The following is a 17,734-nucleotide window of genomic DNA, read 5'->3' as shown; positions in this document are numbered from 1 at the left end:
GTGTAAATGCACATGATCGATGCTGGGCCCACCCAGGAAGTGACTCCACCCTGTAGCAATCTACAGAATTCCCCCTTGCAGAAGGGGAGAGAGGGAGCTGCTGGCGAGCAGCTTCACAGCCACGGCCCATAGCCTCTCCATCTGCCCCTCTCAAAAGACTCCATTGTTCCCAGCAGTCTGAGGCGAGAGAGTGAGCTAAAGAGAGTTATGAAGCTCGCCGGTGGGGCAGAGGCTGGGGAGGTGGGCATTGGGCCGCTGCCTAAAACCACACGGAGGAGAGTAAGCCAGACACAGAGCATCTCTGTGCGACTCGCAGTCTACTGTTGGAGCCCTGCCTCAGCTTAACAGCACTGTATGAAAAAGTCCACAACATGACATAAAAAACACACCTAACTGTCAGAGGGCTCAACCGACTCAACGGTCTGAGGCCATATGTTCCTCCATATTTGGTGCTGTTTGTCTCCCTGCTGAAAAGGGGCTGTTTTTTTTTTAAATTTGAGGCTTTACTTGAACGGGCCAATCAGAGTGGAGTGGATGCTGCCCATGTGGAGGCTTGTTAATGATGTGTGTGGATTGCATTTGGAAATACAAAATAGGTGTCATGAGTGCAATTTTGGCCTAACTCAAGACTGAATACAGTGCTGCTCAAGAATGTGTTGACTTTTAGGTGTTGCCACGGTAACCATGTAATCTAATTGATAGGAAATGTTTAGGGACAATAAACATATTTGAGAAAGCGATTCAGAGATATTTTTCACCTACAAAAGACAAAAGAGACCTTTCAAGTCAACAAATTAGAGACATATTTTGTGGAGTGTTTTCAGTTTTTTATTGAAACAGTATGAACAAAAACACTGCAATTAAATTAAAATGGTTCAAACAAATCAGATGGCACAAATTAAAGACCTAGAACTGATAATATGCGGCAAAGCAGAAGGGAGGAAACAAACACATGTCGTCGCAAACATTTGCAGTGTCTAAAGCCTATTCATTAAACATTACATCACTCATTCAGTGCACATATTAAACGAGTTTGTAAAGCAAAGCGGAGCTAAGCTGAGACTTCATTATTTGTACACCCATTTAGCACACTTACAATTGCAAAAATAACAAAAAAAGGGGGGGGGGGCATTGCTGCCTAACACTGTGCACTAAAGCTAAGTGCAACTATAAAACGTCATGTGGGGTTAGCTCAATTTAAAGACTGGATGGCTGTTCTGGTAATCTAGCTATTAACAGAGGTACTATGGACACATTGTCAAGACAATGCTATCACTATGTCTAATAACCACTGGCTGCGTGTAAGCCTTTATACAAGGAACAAGCCAGAAGTCATCAAAGCTGTTCTTTTTGGAATGGGTGGCAGTTAAAAAGTACAGTCAATTCACATTAATAATGCACTTCAAAAGTTAAAATCCTCCTAACTACCTAGAGAATACCAGAGGCAGTGGCACAAACCCTTCTGCTAAATTTCACAGATATGTATTAGGTTTTTATATGTCAGTGTTAAAGTGGGCAGAATGTCACGTTACTCTTGCAAATGAGGGTGCCTTTTTCTTTTCTGTTAGCCCCATGATAGCCCTGCTCAGACCTCATGAGTGTTATGTCAAAACAACTTCTGCACACAGTGCTTCATACAGTTGGCCAACATATCAGGGATTCTGGCTACGTGGGAAAATGTTCTAAATGGTGCTCAGGGGTGCCTTAACAATAGCCCAAGAGGCTGCCTGTATGTACTGTGTATTCCATAATATTAAATGCTAGCCTATGCAACTGCAACATATGAGAAAGTCATTAGCTGTATACTATGTAGTCCCCTTGCATTGTATATACATCCTGTGGAATTTGTAACAGTCTCTCCTGCTTTCTCTCCTGCTCCCACCTTCCTTCTGTGTTTAATTTCCTTTTGTTTTGTCAGTATTTTCTTTTTTTTAAGTCCTCTCAAACTTCCATGCAAATCAAATCACTCACTCTTTAAAGGAGAGAGATTCACCCCCAGATGTTAAATAATCCCCTATCGTTCTCTCTCTCACTTTTTAAAAAAAACAAAAACAAAATGCATTTGAAAAGGCCTGAAATTCTTTGCGACATCCTGCTGTCACCTTGTTTTGTTGTCTCCGAGGGAGTAGCTGGGGTTGGAGCCTTTTGTATCAGCGACTCCAGGGGGTTCAGGGAGGTAGCGGGGGAGGTGAGGAAGGTTGCTCATGTACCCCTCTTGTCTCACATACATACAGTACATAGATAAACACACACAAGCCTCCCTCCCCCTATTTTTTGGCAACAGTCCAGAGTCCTGGTTAGATTAGTTTAGTTCTGGTATCGTGCTTGGTTTAATGATCGGAAATGACGTCACAGCTCAGTAGTTAAATTTCCAGAACTTTGGGCGCTCCTGCTGCTTGGCCGACTTCTTCCTCAAGGGCTGTGGGATAAAAACAAAACAAAACAGAGTCAGTAAGTGGTTGAAAAAGGAGGGCAATTGTGTATATCTGACTTTCAACTTATTTTAAAATTAATTAACCTCTGCACTAATTTCATTTAGACTAGGTTGCTCCAACAAAGATCAATTTAATGTAAGATTAGTTATAATCAGTTTATCAAAACTAGATTTAAAATGAGTATATGCAGATTTTAAATTAAGAATCCCACTGTTGCACAATTAAAAACTAATCTCTGTTAAAGTTTTATCAGTGTTGATATGCTCACTTGCTCAAACTAAAAAAAAAATTGAGCTGTTAAAATAAAAGCTCTGTTGAGACCTAGTAAGTCTAAAAGAAAGGGAAAAACCATTCACTTCCAGCTGTTCTGTATTCAACAAAACACCGATTGTTTGCAAGCTAGCTACATGTTATTTTGTTCACTACCAAGCTAAAATGACAATATGTAATATGTTACAATGTTTGCTGGTAAGCTAAAAATATAATATAATGTCACACTGTTTGCTAGTGAGCAAAAGAGTTAACAATATGTTACATTGTTTGCTAGCTGGCTAAAAAGTATACAAAACATGACCTTTTTTTTGGTAGTGAGCTAAAAGATAAGTCAGCCTAGTCATGATGGCTGGGTGTAGAAACATGGCCAAATTGGGCGTCCCTATTGTTGCAACCCAGCCTTAGTTTCATGGTGTACAATTAATTTCTCCGACATGAGGACATATGGCATTAACAACAAAATGGGTGGTGAAAAAGCTGGTTTGTAGATCAAATTAAAAGATAAAAACATGAAGGTACATTTACAAATAAGAAACAACATGAAGTTTACATAAGAGGCAAATTTATCGAAACCTAAAAAAGGGAGACATTTTGTTTGGGAGTTGACAAGATTAGTGTTTGGATTATATTTGTCCCTTTTAGAGTGTACTTTAAGTCAGCAAAGATCTTAGGACGATATACTGTAAAATAAACTGTAAATAAAGACTGATAATTAGAAAACCAAACAGAAGTTGACGACTTTGTGCTGCTCCCCCACTTCTGAAAAACACAAGCCTTCTGTTGATGACCACTGGCCACATAGACAGACACTGAGTCAATAAACAGGCTCATTTCAAGGCCAAATAGAGCCACTTGTCACCATGAATGCCCAATTTTCCTTCTAGCCGAGGGCCATGGGACTGTGTGTCAGGAAAAAGCAGCAACAATCACCAAACTTTGTGAGTGGTTTTTGGGGGAAAAGACATCTGTTAAAAATCATAGATGAATTAGGGTCATGAGGGGCAAAGGGTTAAAATGATTAGCTGAAAGAATCAAATAGAGAAATTTACAGAAACCATAACGCTGTCTTTTTTCGCAGATTTTTTGTTCTTGGGAGACCTGTGACACAAGAAACAGTCATCATTAGCCAGACATGCAGCTCATGACGGTCTTCTCAGGGAGGGGAGGGTGTGGTTCATGGGAACACTATCACTTGTACTGGACCTCTCATCAGGGTAGGTTGACTTCTGTTTAACAACGGAGACCAATTATGGTCGAAATGCTACACAGTTTGTGTTGGGCATTGAGGTCATCTTATCACAGAGCCATTACATCACTGCCTGTGTTATTTCATCATAGGATGTATCAGTGATGACTAAAAGCTCATGCTGTTTCACTCCATATTTAGAGGAAGCCAGCAGTGATGACTCACTGCACAACATTAATATGACTGTCTGCATTCATACACTGTAAAAAAAAAAAAAAGAGAAAACTCAAAATTTAAGTTCTATAGCTCTACTTATTGCTATTTCAGCCACAGCTGATTAGAATTTGTTCCGGCAACAAAAACACCCATAACATAAGAATAACACAAAGTACACACAAAGACAAATAACATTGCATTAAGAATAAATACAATAGTGCAATTCACCATAAGGCTCATGCCCCTGAAATTGGCATGTTACAGTGCATGTGCTTGATTTGAAATACAGATTGCTTCAGGGTAGGTAAGCACTACTGTGAGAGCTGTGAGACACAATACATTTTTGAGTTTGAAGTCAAACTAAAACTCAAACTCTTATGTTTTGCAATTAACTGAAGGAAGTTGCGCCGCCCTATAATCTTGTGTTGAGATAATTTAGTTTTCTTCTTTGGATAAACTTGAACCTTTGAGTTTCAGTAACCACAAAAAAATCAGCAATTGTTCACAGTGAGCTGTGCACACAAGTTGTCAGCATTAGGTTGTAACTAACCTTAATTTACTTTAATTTAAATGAGCTCAACTTTTTAAATACATTTTGCTGTGTCTTAAACAAATATTCAAGTTTTAAATGATCTCTATAAAAAAACTTTTTCAGTTAATTTCTGAACTTAAGAGTTAATGAAACTGAAAGACAGTTACCTTTAAATTATGAGTTTTCTCAGCTTATTTGTTTATTTATTTATTTATTTATTTATTTTTACAGTGGATGGTTTCAACCAGTAAAGGTTAGGTACTTACGAGTATTTGCCCATCCTCCTCACAGCAGCAATCACCACAGCGATGACGATGATCACTGCCAACAGAGCGCCGATCACAATGCCGACTACCTGTCCAGAACTCAGGCCATCTGTGGGACAGAAAGACAAGAGTCAGCCCATTTTCAGAATTACTTTTTTAATCTTATATGTAGACAAGTTTCCACACCAATGTTTCTTTTTAGTTAGTCAGTAAGTAAGTTTGGTCATTTTAAAATGGCCAGCAAATATTAACTAAAGTTGGGAAGCAAATCTGAATCCGCTATCTACAAATGAATGAGAATTCTGTATCTGATCTGATTTTTACACATTTAAAACAAACTCTGGTAGTTTGTGGAAATATACACAGAGACAGTTTTCAGTTGTCTGTATTTAAAGATGCAACATGTCAGAATTGGCCACCTATCACTTTCACACTCTCAACAAATAGGATAAAGCTTATAGAATAACAATTAGCTGTTAAGCTAGAAATTTGTCTGCCCTGACTGGTAGCTAATAGCTTCAGGGGAGGGTTTGTGTTTACACCACTAGCACAGGAGCTTTGGACCACCAGGAATAGGAGGTGGTGTAAAAACATTTCTGCTGTTGACACTTTGTGAGTCTATTTTGTTTATTTAATAGAATAAAAAATATAAGGCAGCTTGTGGAAGGGGAACACAATACGTAGATGTCTTTGACATAACATCAAAACGGTTACATCTACTATGGTAAATCTTATCAATAATAACACCTGACTTCAAACTGTCCACCTTCACACTACCCAAACATCCATCCAACACATTCCTCACCTTCAATGGCCACCTCTTCCTCTGTTTCTACCTCAGAGGCTGCTGTCACCAAAGGTTCGTCCTCGGCCTTTGCTGCCTCTGTGGGGGCTGCGGTCTCCACAGCTGGAGCCTCAGTGATAAGAGGTTCTGGTGCTGCAGTAGAAACAACGGGGTGTTCTGTCTCAAGGACGGCCTCCTCAGTAACGACCTGATCTGGAACAGTTGCAGCCTCAGTGACAACTTCTGTCGCAGCTTCTTCAGGGGCTGCAGCTGGTTCGGTTGCAGGAGGACCAGTGACGACAGTCAGCTCCTCTTTTGGAGCCTCGGTAGCTTCAGAGACGTCGCCTGCATCAACCTCAGTGACAACAGTGAGCTCTGTAGGGAGTTCTGTGGGACCTGGAGAGAGAAAGTGCAGGTCAGAGATGGGTTCATATTCAGATATAAATTTACGAATACGATCTGTGGCTGCAGAGCTGTTTCTGTTGTAACTGTACATATGTATATTGTTTTTGTCATAGGTCTTTTGTTATATATAATGCTGCTGAGACACAACATTAAAGTGGATGGGTAAGGGATAATATGCAGCAAGTGGTCATTATGATGATTTAACTACCATAATGGCCCCAGCTAATGATTAAAAAAAAAATTACTTTGACACAAAATATTGATTTAAAATTCATTTTATTTTGTTGCTCCTGCATTATCCTCCAGAATCTGAGAACTGCGTCCATAGTGACAGTTTGTTTTTCAAAAATAAGAGACTGTAGAAAGCTATAATTGACCAGCCACAATCGACTATTCAAAAAAGCTGCGTAATTAACTGTGTATAATTTTCCATTTTCCATTGAAAATGTTTTTTCCATATGGATGAAAAAATATCACTTTTAGTAACGTAGCATTATCTTGATTTAGATATATTGTACATTTTTTACTATATCCCTTGAGCTAATATTTTAATTAATGTTTATCGCACTGAGTTAAATGTTTTTAATGGTTTAGTAGAATATAAAATCCTATCATCTGCTCAAGATGTATTTTGTGTTTCAGATTAAATGAGAGATTTATTGAAATTTTAACTTTATTACATCTTGATATGCAAACCTCATAACAATATTATTTTATAAACATCATTACACTGCACTGATGAATACTAATTGTACTACTATTATTTCTGATTAGCAGACCATTGCTATGGATGCAGAACTGATCATGGACTCAGTAAAACTAAGCAGAGGCAAGAAAATATTATTTAAATCAATTTTAAATCAATATTTTGTGTAACATGAAGGATTTTTCAGTAAGAAGCCATGTAATAAGCCTGATAATGTACAGTGACTGGGTCATTATTGTGAAATAAACTCCTCCAGCATCATATTAGGGTTTATTTCACAATAATGACCCACTCACTGTACATTATCCTTTACATATTGAATGATTGCTCTGTTCTACTATATCCTTTGTCACAGTGATGTAACTGTACAATATGTTCTGCCTCTTGTCCAGTTGACAGTAGCAGATTGGAAACTGACACAGACCCCCTGAGTCTGTCAGGAGGATGAGTACAAAAAAGGTCAAACAGGACAAGGTAAATATTTAGGTTCTTCCCTGACATAATATGACGACCTGACCTTTCCACTTTCTCATACTCTCTTGTAACACTTCTCTGTCACCAGCACATGGTTACTGTGACAGCGTGACCACCACACCCCATGACTTCATAAAATGTCCCCCCTCCCCCCTTTCCCTCCACTCCATCCTGTCTTTAAGGCTCTGTGTTAGCATACTGGCATGCCACATCTTCTGCCTCATTTCCTGTGTAGGGAGCTGCTGCTGCTGCAGCTGACGTGTGAGGAGAGCGCGGGAATGCTTGTTAACCCTCTTCCACTTAAACATGTGCAGCCATTGAAGGGTGGGGCTGAGGAGACAACGCCTGATCGTGTGAGGAAACACCACAACTGAATAATTAGTAGACAATCTCAGGAAGACCAACTAAATGTTCTCAAGGAGGTTTGATGAAATGTTGGACTTAACACTTTCTCTTTACTAATAGAAATATGTGGAATTACTGTCCAATTTACAACTCTTTTAATGATAAAACATTTGGAATTGAGTTTGGCCAGAGCTCTACAGACTGTCTTTGCTTGCAGTAAAACTGAGGCTCCCATTTTGTGTAAAGACATGTATTTACCCTTGTGTCTTTCATCAAGGCCTGGACTATGAAACGGTCTGGGTTCAACCTAATCATTTCCCTCCAATAACCCTTGTTCCATGTCCCCACGTTCAACATCCTCCCAGCCACAACCGAAAGCTCAGCCTGGACAGCGCTGCTTCAAAATTAAGGAGGTAGATTTCAGTGTGTGGCACTAAAATTACGGTCTACGGTTAACTTTCCACTGACAAGATGTTGGCCTGAAATCACTTCTTCTCTTTACTTTTCCCTCAAAACGTTCTTACTCTAGAGACCAGAAACAAGTCTCCTAAACTTAGCGTCTGACATCATGCTCTCTCCGTCTCCGTTTTCTCCGATTGTTCTAAATACTTGAAATAATAGAGAATACTTTGCAAGGGTAAAAATAGCACTGAATGACTGGACTGGTCTAACAACCAGTGCAGTTATTCCTAGACTAGTCCTGCGTTGGCTATAGTGGGTTCATTAGCAACAGGCGGGGTAAATATAACAAAACATTTGTTCCCACTGCGGCAGAGTACTGAGGGGGGGTGGGGGTTCAAAAAGCGACTGTTTGTTTGGAACGTCTGTAAGCGATGATAAAATGGTCTGCGCTTCACAGAGTATGGACGTACGCTATGTGTAATCGCCCCCTCAACCTCCTCTGACAATTGTTTCATTATGTGTACAGTTCCCACAATTAGCTCTGAGTAGTATTTCCTCCCCACTGTGACGACGATCCTAAATACAGCTCCATTAGTGAGTAAAACAGTGAGACTGTTGCGGTCCACATCCTCTCCTCTCTTTTCCTTTTAATCTACTCCTCGTCTCCCTGACTCTGCCACTCCCTAAGGATAGGTTTGTTGCTGCTGAAACCTTTGAGAAGGCTGAATCCCTGGAGAGAAAGAAAAAGGGAACACAGAAGGGTGGAGGGCAGCTCTGAGGGAACGGCCGGAGAGCAACCCCGAGTCCCCTCTGCTGCTAAATTTCATTGTGAACAAGGTCTGTCTCTGGTTTGATGTCTTTGCCCACAGCAAGAAGTGTGTCTGTGTGCACTGGTTAGCATGCATGTAAGTTAATCCTCAGAGCACAGGGGTCAGATCCAGAACAGGACCCCAGAAGCTGGGTAAGGATTTCTACCAACACGAGGGGATTTGAGTCAGGGGTCAACACACGACACTTCTCATGACGACCAGACACATTAAACCCTCGGAGCATAAGGAAACTCAGCTCCATGCACCTCTCAGCAAGTTAAAACCACTGCAGAGTTGGAAGCCGTTCCAGTTTCTTTTTCATTCTTTCAGTCCCAGACGGAGAAAGGTTTACGTAACTGTGGCGTTGTCCTTATTATTCCAAATTTTCAGTGGTGCGCCCACGATTACATCATTTTGACCACACGTGCGCCCTCTTGCATCCATTTCCATGTGAAGCATGAAACAGCCTGAAATCATCCTGCCAGTTAACAAGCGCTAACAAGTGCCACTGAGTTCATAATGCATCTGTCTACGTGTGTATGTAAACCTATGGCTGTCTCTGGGGATTTAAGGGACGAAAACATATTTTTTCACTCATTATGTAAAAGTTAAGATCAGGACAAAAGTTTATGGACAACCAGGACACAGAAAGACCTCAGCAGCATATGTACATGGGAACAAGTGGTGGTGAAACTGTCGAAACAGGATGCAGACAGTAGGTCAAATAATAATGGGCCAAAGCAACTGACCTCTCCCAAGCCACTTTTCACTCTCTACTACAGTTACATTTGAATAAGCTTGGTGCTCGGCCAAACCTCAGTTAACTTTCTCCTGTCCTGTTTCCTGTACTCATGAGCTCGGCTCTTCTGTGTTGAAGAGAAAACCACATTTTGAAGGGGGTAAAAAGGTGTTGCTGGGGGATATGTAAAAGCAACATATGGGCCTATATGTTCACATCTTGAGTCAGCTAATGTTAGCAAAACATTAGCTAAATAACATGCTACTGATTAATGAAAATTAGCTAGCTAGTTATCTAGCGTTTGCTAACATTATCTTTCGGATGTAAGTAGCTAACCATCCATTGATGTAGATCAGGGGTCTTTAATGTTTTTCAGGTCATGGACCTCTTAGCTGATAGACAGAAACAGTAAAGACCCTCTGCTACATACATTAGATTGAATATTTTCAGGTTTTCTTTCCATTACTCTTCCTGTAGCTGCAGAGTCAGCAGCAGTTGTAGCATGGCTAATGTTAGCTGCTTTTGCCTCACCCTCTGCACTTTCACCGGTGGTTTCTGAAGTAGAGGATATGTCAGAATCTCTTGCTCGTGAAATTACAAAATGATCCATTGTGGCTCACAGGACTGTCTGGATACCTTAGCTAATAATACAGCTATTTGGCCAAAATGTTTCAATAATATGTTTATAACTAGTTATGGATAGGTGCTACACAGGGATTTAGTGAGTGACTGTTCAAGGATTCATGGGCAGCCTTTTATTTGTTTTTTTTTTTTTACAAAAATGCTAATAAATATTTGCCAATAACATGTTGGATTCATGTTCGTGTAAATTTTCAGACCTATTATAAATTTTACATTTTGAAAAAAGAAATGATGAAGATTAGCTAGCAAATTATCCAAGATCTTGCTAACATTGATTGTCTATATTGATCTTTTATCCATCTTCAAAATTAGTTTTTCATTTCAACATAGAAGAGCCTAACACATGGCATAATAAGTAAAGGAAACAGCAAAGTAGAGTTGGTTGAAGTTTACTCGGCTGGAGCACAGAGTGAGAAAGGCAAGATTAGGAAGGGTCAATTGTGACTGTGAATGACACTGGTTTTGAAATTTCCCTCAAATAAGGTCTAATGATGGGATCTAGATATACAGGGAGGGACTGAGAGGTGGCACGTACAAGGCAGGCAGAAAGAGTTCAGTGAGTAGGAGAAGTGTTAAAGGAATACAGCAAAAGACTGGGAGATGTGGGGCACCCATGTGGGGCTTCACCCCTGCCTGGCATAAATAAAGACTCCAGAGAGAGTGAAAGAGTGAGGGAGGGACACAACGATATACAGTGTGAGACAGGGAGAGGAGGGAGTAGCAGCTTCCATCCATTACGATCACAATCAGCTGTCACTGTGGCCCCCCTGTCTGTGTGTGTGAGTGAGCTACTAATTCACAGTCCTGTGTAGGAGGGAGCGGGTCCGTGCAGACGCTGTGAGACAAGGGAGTGTGAGAGCGTCCACCTTCGGAGCCCAGGAATGTTTTTGCAGCACTGGAGGAGGGAAATGTGAGTGAGATAGGCGCCCTGCCCATCTTCACCGCGCCACGATGAGATGTAACCTCCCCCGCTCAACCAGTAGGAGTCAGCTGTGAAGATACTGGGGCGTGCCATGCAATGCGCACTGGGGGATTTTGAGCAGGAGACAGGCTGGAGTGGAATACTCTCAGCCGTTCTTATCAGAGACACAACACGATGAGCGTCCACACTTGGACAGGGAGTCATTTTTTCCCCTACTGGTCCAACTTAGATAGGAGGACATGCAGCATCTGGACTCTATCGCCAGGGGCAGAAAATGGCCCAGACTGAGTTTGAGTGTGCCTTCAATCTTAGGCCTAACAGGTCAGATTAAATTCCTAAAATGTAATGAATCAGGGCAGGGATGACATGAATGCAACCATGGTAGAAATGACAAGATAAACAAAGAAAGGCCATGTGTTAATGTAGATTCTGTAAAAGAGGGCCATGCCTTTTGTTGATATAAGGTAATAAAAACTCAATGATTCTTATTTTCAGGCAATTATACACTAACTAAAACATACTATAGTCCATTTCTTCCATATTGTGCCAATAAACTCCTGCAAATCTTACTCTTACTGGAGCTTGAATGTATTTCTAATCATGTGTCTTCTATCCTTCAAATCCAACTCCCACATCATAAAAACACCCACCCAGTTGTGTAAGTGTTCCTTAGTCAGCAGCTCTATATTTTTTTCTTACTTTCTCTTGCACCATGTCTCACCTTGAAGCACACGTAGGTGCTAGAGATATGAGACATTTGTGTCAGTACTCACACGCACAAAAAAGGAAAGAAAAAAAAAACATTTACAGGCAGATTTGGGCCGTACCCTGAAGCCCTGCTCCCATCTCAAGTGGCCAAAAATGGCCTCACACTCCTTTCCATAAACAGATGTTTCTTTCTCCTTGCGGAAATTTTTCAAAGTATGACTGAGCGGTTTTCTTCTCAAAACGATACTCAGGTTGACGTGAGAAGTGCTCCTTCGCCACAGTCTCATATTTGGAGCATGAGCGCAACATTTGAGTCACATCTAGAAGTGGGCACGGACAAAGGGCAATGACCTCTCCCTTCAGCAGCCAGATGTGACGAGGATGTTATAGGCCTGAAGAGGCAGACAAAACTCATTAAGAAGGAGACCGGAGGGGTGGCGGGGGTGGGGGGTGGGGGCAGCAGTGTGAGGGAGGAGGTGGGGACTTTTACAGGATACATGGGGTTTGCTAGTTAAGTGAGCAGGCGCGAGGGAGTTAAAAGCCCCCATTTGTGAAGCAAAGATGTGGAATGAGGTATTTTCTTTGTGTCCCTCTTCTTTGGAAAGTCAAAGGGACAGTTCATCCCAAAATCACATGTTTTTCCTCTGGATTGCTGGGCTCTTAATCCATCTAGATTGTTGTGGTGGGAGTTGTTGGAGTTGGAGATGTAGGATTATTTCCGTTGTATTAGAAAGAAAGTAGTTCTGGTTGATTCTAAACAGAAAATAGTTCCTACATGAAACTGCTCCGTGGATTATCTTGAGTGACCAGGTCATGCTTTCTAGCATTAGACTTTACAGTTGAGTTTTTCAAATTCATTTTTGGTGCTTCGAGCACAACAAGCTGAGTGCCATCTAGTTTCATTATATTTGAGGGACAGCAAACATCTGTACAGCTGATATGTCCAGAGGTCTGGAACACACACTAAAACAGTCTGGATGGATAGACAGTACTACAGATAAGAGGAAAAATATGGATTTTTTTTGGCAGGGTGAACTGTCCCTTTAAGAATAATTCTGACAGTTTATGGACTTTTTCAGAATAAACCTCCATGGAAATGGGACAGGCACTCTGATTGGTAAAGGTTGTTGTTTAAAAATAGACCCATCCCCTCTCTGCCCCCCCCATGCCTACAGCAACCCCGTCCCCCGGGGTCCAGACTCATGAAGCTGGGACAGGCAAAGGGGGTAGAGAGTTGGAGAAAGGCGGAGGACTGGGGGGAAAAAGAGGTGGGAGGGGGCTTTAAGTGGTAAAGCTTGATACCCCACCAAAGATGGGTAAATGCCAAGGGGTGGCGCGCCGCATGGTCTAACAACATGCGGGTTGAAGAGGGTGGGGTGCCTCTTAAAGCTCATCACGTACCGGGTATGCTCTCCTCTTCCTGGCCCTTTGCTTCTCTCCTCTCTCATCCATATGACCCTCTTAAATATAGAGCCTCTCTCTATTAATACTCACACGCAAACCAGCCCTGCCCTGCCCTACAGTTCCCTCAGGCCTCAGCCACACCCCCCTACTGTGCCTGCCTGCTTCCTCTGGGCAAACACTGCTAGTCAAGGCAAAGAAAGGAAGCAGAAAGAAAGAAAGAAAGTAAAAACATACATACAAGGAGAAAGAGTGCAAGAAAAAATTAGAGGAGAAGCAGGAAAGTGGTTGCAGTGAAGAGAAGTTAGGAGTAAAATGAGAGGAGACAGAGGATAAGCTTTCAGATAAATGTGTACGGTGTATGTTACAGTTTACAGCCCCCCCCCCCTCTACCCTCCACCCTCCCGCTCCATCCCTCCCTGTGTATGAGCACTGTTTTGGGAGCCATCCAAAGGATATTCCTTTCTTCTCTTTGCCAGTGCCAAGAATTTACAGACACGAGGCAGCAGAGCTCCCGCTATTACATCACATTTCTCCCTCGTGTGTGCAAATCAAACTTTTCCTCCCGTGTCTGGAGCTTGGGAGGAGAGTGAAAATGAGACAATGATGCCGAGACAGATGTAGGCTGATCTGTTGAAATCAACACAGGCTATCCATTTGTTAAATTAACACCTTCAACCAAAGTTTTCCTTTTCAATCAGAGTTGGACATATGGGCCAGGCTACAGCCAGCAGATGTCAGAAACAGTGATGATTCAACAGTAAAAACCACAAAAATACGAAAAGTGTCGAAAATATTTAAACACAGGAACTTAAGTAACTAGTCAATGGATACACACATTAAAATAGAGCTAAGTCTACCTTCTGAACCAGCCTCCAGAGAGTTATTGTCCAAACTACAGGGATTAAAAGCAGACAAAGAGTGGTGTGGTGTGGGCACATGGAAGCAGAGGGAGTGAGGGGACACAGTGTGCTAACAGCGGGACAGTGATATAGCAGAGAGTTCACTTACTTGCACGTGTGAAGGCGCAGAAAGGGCCAACCAGGGCCAACAGGAGCAGCAGCTGAACATTCATCGTGGTGGAAAACCTTCAGGCACAACCTTACGGGACTCCCTCAGGGGCAAAGAGCACGACACTAGAGCCCTCGCACACGCCAGACACACACCAACCAGCCGGCCTCACCGGAGGGGAAGGGTTTAAGGAGCAAGAAAAAAAAATGGGGGTCAAGAATGAAAATAAAGTCTTCAGGAGAAGTTTGGGAAAAGTAAGCAGCCCGGGATCCTTTTTGACTTGAAGACGAGCAGGGCCTGGTTGCTCTCACAGCTGGAGGAGGGAGGACTAAAGAGTGGTGGAGGGATGTAAAGAGGACAAGAGAGAAGAGAGAAGGAGCTCTGGCCACTTTGAGGAAGTGCAGGGAGAGAGAGAGAGGGACTGGCACACAGCAGGAGAGAAAAGAGTGTGTGTGTGTGAGTGACTGAGCTGGGAGTGGAGGAGGGGTGCTGGTACTGGTGGTGGTGGGCTGGGCGGGTTGAGGAGCAGAGGGGCAGGTTGGGTTGGGAGGAGGGTGTTTTGGATTGGGGCAGTAAGGTGGTTTCAGCCCCTCGTGGTCCAGCCCCGTGTAGAACGACGCAGTCTGCTCAGTCCTCCTGTTTGCCAACCCTGCAGTATCAGCAGCTCACACACACACAAACACACACACACACTGACGTGTGCAATCACACATTTGGAAACACTGATAAATAAGCCGTTGATGTATTTATCAAGGTAAATAGGTAAATAGATGCTTCAAACTATAACAGAGCAGCTTATACAATTAGAAAGTTGAAACAACAAGCTTTTCTGAATGAATGGAGCGAGATGTAAACAGACCTTTGAGCTGTCTCAAATAATCCTTAATCACAGTGTTACGAGCCAAGAAAGTGTCTGTAATAGAACAGCTTCACTACATGCTAACATTTACAGTCTTTAACAGTGTTTAAGCAAACAGCATCTGCAATGCATCTGTATTGATCTGTTAAATCATCAGTTTTGTTCTTGTAAATAAAAGTGGCAGGCTCCATCTGCAGCTGACAGACAGGAGCAGGAGAGAGCTGCTGTTTTAAACAGGTTTTCCCAATGAAAAGGAGCCGTAAATACAGTTAGAACATTGTGTGACTTTCACACAGGCGAGCATGGGTGGTCTGCAGAGTTTACGTGCGATGGAGGGCAAACAAACTGTTGCTTGGCACTAGGCTGACACCTGTTGGACAACAAGCTGTGAGGCCAAAACAGCGCAAAGGAGGAAAATACTGATCATGATGATCAAAATTTAGGTCTTCTCTGTTTTTTAGTTGTTGTTTTTTTTTTACTTAAAAATCTGATTTTTGTAGTGTTTGATTTAGAGTCATGGACACATGCCTTTTTTGAAGACACATTTGAAGTTTTTTGTAAGAACCTTAATTCAAACAAACAGAGGCTGTGAGGGACAACTGAGAAAAAAGTCTGGTGATACATTTTCTGTGATCTAAATTGTTTTCTGTCCTGTTTATGACTTAAGTTAGAAGGTATTTAAGCCTTCAAAGTTCCTGACATTGTGATGTGAGATTAGATATTGTTATATCACGTTGTGGCATTAGTGTTTTCTTGTCCTGGTTTTTAAGGCTTCATTACAGTAAAGTGATACAGGATTTCTGCAGGTTTTCACAAGTTAAATTTTTAAGACCATTAATATAATTTAAGACCTATTTGATGCATACACTGGCAAAAAGTATATTAATTATTGTTTTATTAATAAGTTAGTATTAATTAATGTCTTACTGAAATCTGCCAGTCCAGACTGCATAATGGACTAACCGAGTTAGATATTTGCCTTTACCCACTTAGTCATAATATCCAGATATCCACATTACTGATGATTATTGACGAAAATTCTTATTGCTTTAATATTTTGTGAAGGCACTAATAGTCATCACTACGATATTGCTGAATTTAAAGGATGTTTTTTCTTCAGAAAATGTCTATATTAAGATATTTATTCTGTTTTGCAGATTAGCCTAAAAATATTGAGGTATCATTTATAAGCCAGAACCAACCGTAAAAGAGTTTTAGCAGGTGTTTTTTTTCAGTTGTTTGTTGTTGTAATATTCATTATGCCCACAAGAAGCTGAAATACTATCCAATGTTCACAGTAGGGATAAAAGCATTGGTGATTCCTTCCACGAGTGTTTTAATTTCTCCACGCAGTTCAATCAAAGGTACAATATATTGTGTGTTAGTCAGTTATGCAACATTGCTGTCATGTCCTTCATAAGGCTAGAATTATATGTGTAAGTGCCAAAAAAACAAAACAAAAAAGAAAATCTCTTGCCAAAACTTTTTTTCCACCAGTTTTAAAAGATTTTTAAAAAGTAATTTAGAGAAAGTATCCAGTCAAAACTTTTGTCTCCCCACCTGCTCTTCAAACAGAGCTTAAATCATAATTAAGATCACCAGATTTTTTTCCTCAATTGCCTTTCAGGGCTTCCGTACAAACACGCACAACAGCTGATGAAATAACGACAGCAGATGCAGGGTTAGCGCAGTAAAAATGGTCAATGACATTTTAATAAACACTGAAACAGATTCGAACTGTTGAACCGCCATACACAGATTATTTATGACACAAAAACGCTGATGCCAATTCTTTTTTTTTTATGACTTATTTACAATATACTGAAGGTATGTACATACTGTGTCTCCTGAAGGACAAATAACAAAATACTTTCTCTCCATTTGCTGTTTTTCTTTTTTTATCAGTCTGTGTTTTTCAAGGGCAAACATAGGAGTTAACATACTGTTATTTACAAGGACAACAACACAGAAACATACAAGATATATATGCTGGTCACTGTAATACAGCATTTAATGGCAATAATAAAGAGCATTTTTCTTTTTTTTTTCCTACAATGAGACCTTGTATTGACCATTCGATCTATCCAAACCAAAGAGCACTTTAAGGTCCCATGTTTCACTGTGTACCCACTTAATACAAACAAATTACTTGTTTCTTATGTGTATTTTTTGAGCTGTACGGAGCAGTATGCTAAAGGAAAATTAGAGAGGACTATACACACTTGTACACACAGACAAAATTAAACATCACAGTAAAAAACAGTTGAGCATTTGAAACTTTTGTTTAGTCTTTGCTGATCTATTATTTTTTATATGTCTTTTGAAACAAAGAAATAAAGCGTTCACCGTTTTCTTTTATTTCTCTTGTTCACTAGATGCTATCAAGTTTGGTGTTGTGCAAAAACTGCTCGCCACCCCCTAAATGAGGCGTCTTGACCTTCACTGTGTGGTCATAATTGATATGCACTTTCCCAAAATTATAAAACCTTGAAAAACTGAATTATATCCCAGAAAACTAAGTATTATTGTTGACAAAGTCCAAGTGTAGCCAGCGTCTCAGTTTTATTTTAATTAGTGGCTGTTGTTTGAGCTACTGAAAAGCTTATTCCACAGTATTTT

The 17,734-nt window shown here is 41.0% G+C and overlaps 1 protein-coding gene across 1 annotated transcript; it reads right to left on the bottom strand.

Annotated features, from left to right (window-relative positions):
- Positions 1–2,041: 2,041 nt before the first annotated feature.
- pdpn (podoplanin) lies at positions 2,042–14,642 on the bottom strand. The gene is made up of 4 exons (XM_084721446.1): positions 14,257–14,642; positions 5,714–6,088; positions 4,909–5,017; positions 2,042–2,419 (listed from the first exon to the last, which is right to left on the bottom strand). The coding sequence occupies exons 1-4, from the start codon at positions 14,318–14,320 to the stop codon at positions 2,413–2,415; spliced, it is 555 nt and encodes a 184-aa protein (XP_084577572.1). The 5' UTR covers positions 14,321–14,642; the 3' UTR covers positions 2,042–2,412.
- Between the last annotated feature and the right edge of the window lie 3,092 nt (positions 14,643–17,734).

Source organism: Lutjanus erythropterus, chromosome 6 (assembly GCF_056507025.1).
Source record: "Lutjanus erythropterus isolate fLutEry1 chromosome 6, fLutEry1.hap2, whole genome shotgun sequence".
Taxonomy (NCBI): Eukaryota; Metazoa; Chordata; class Actinopteri; order Lutjaniformes; family Lutjanidae; genus Lutjanus; species Lutjanus erythropterus.
Note: the sequence above shows the minus strand (reverse complement) of the source record. Positions and strands in the feature narration are given on the sequence as shown.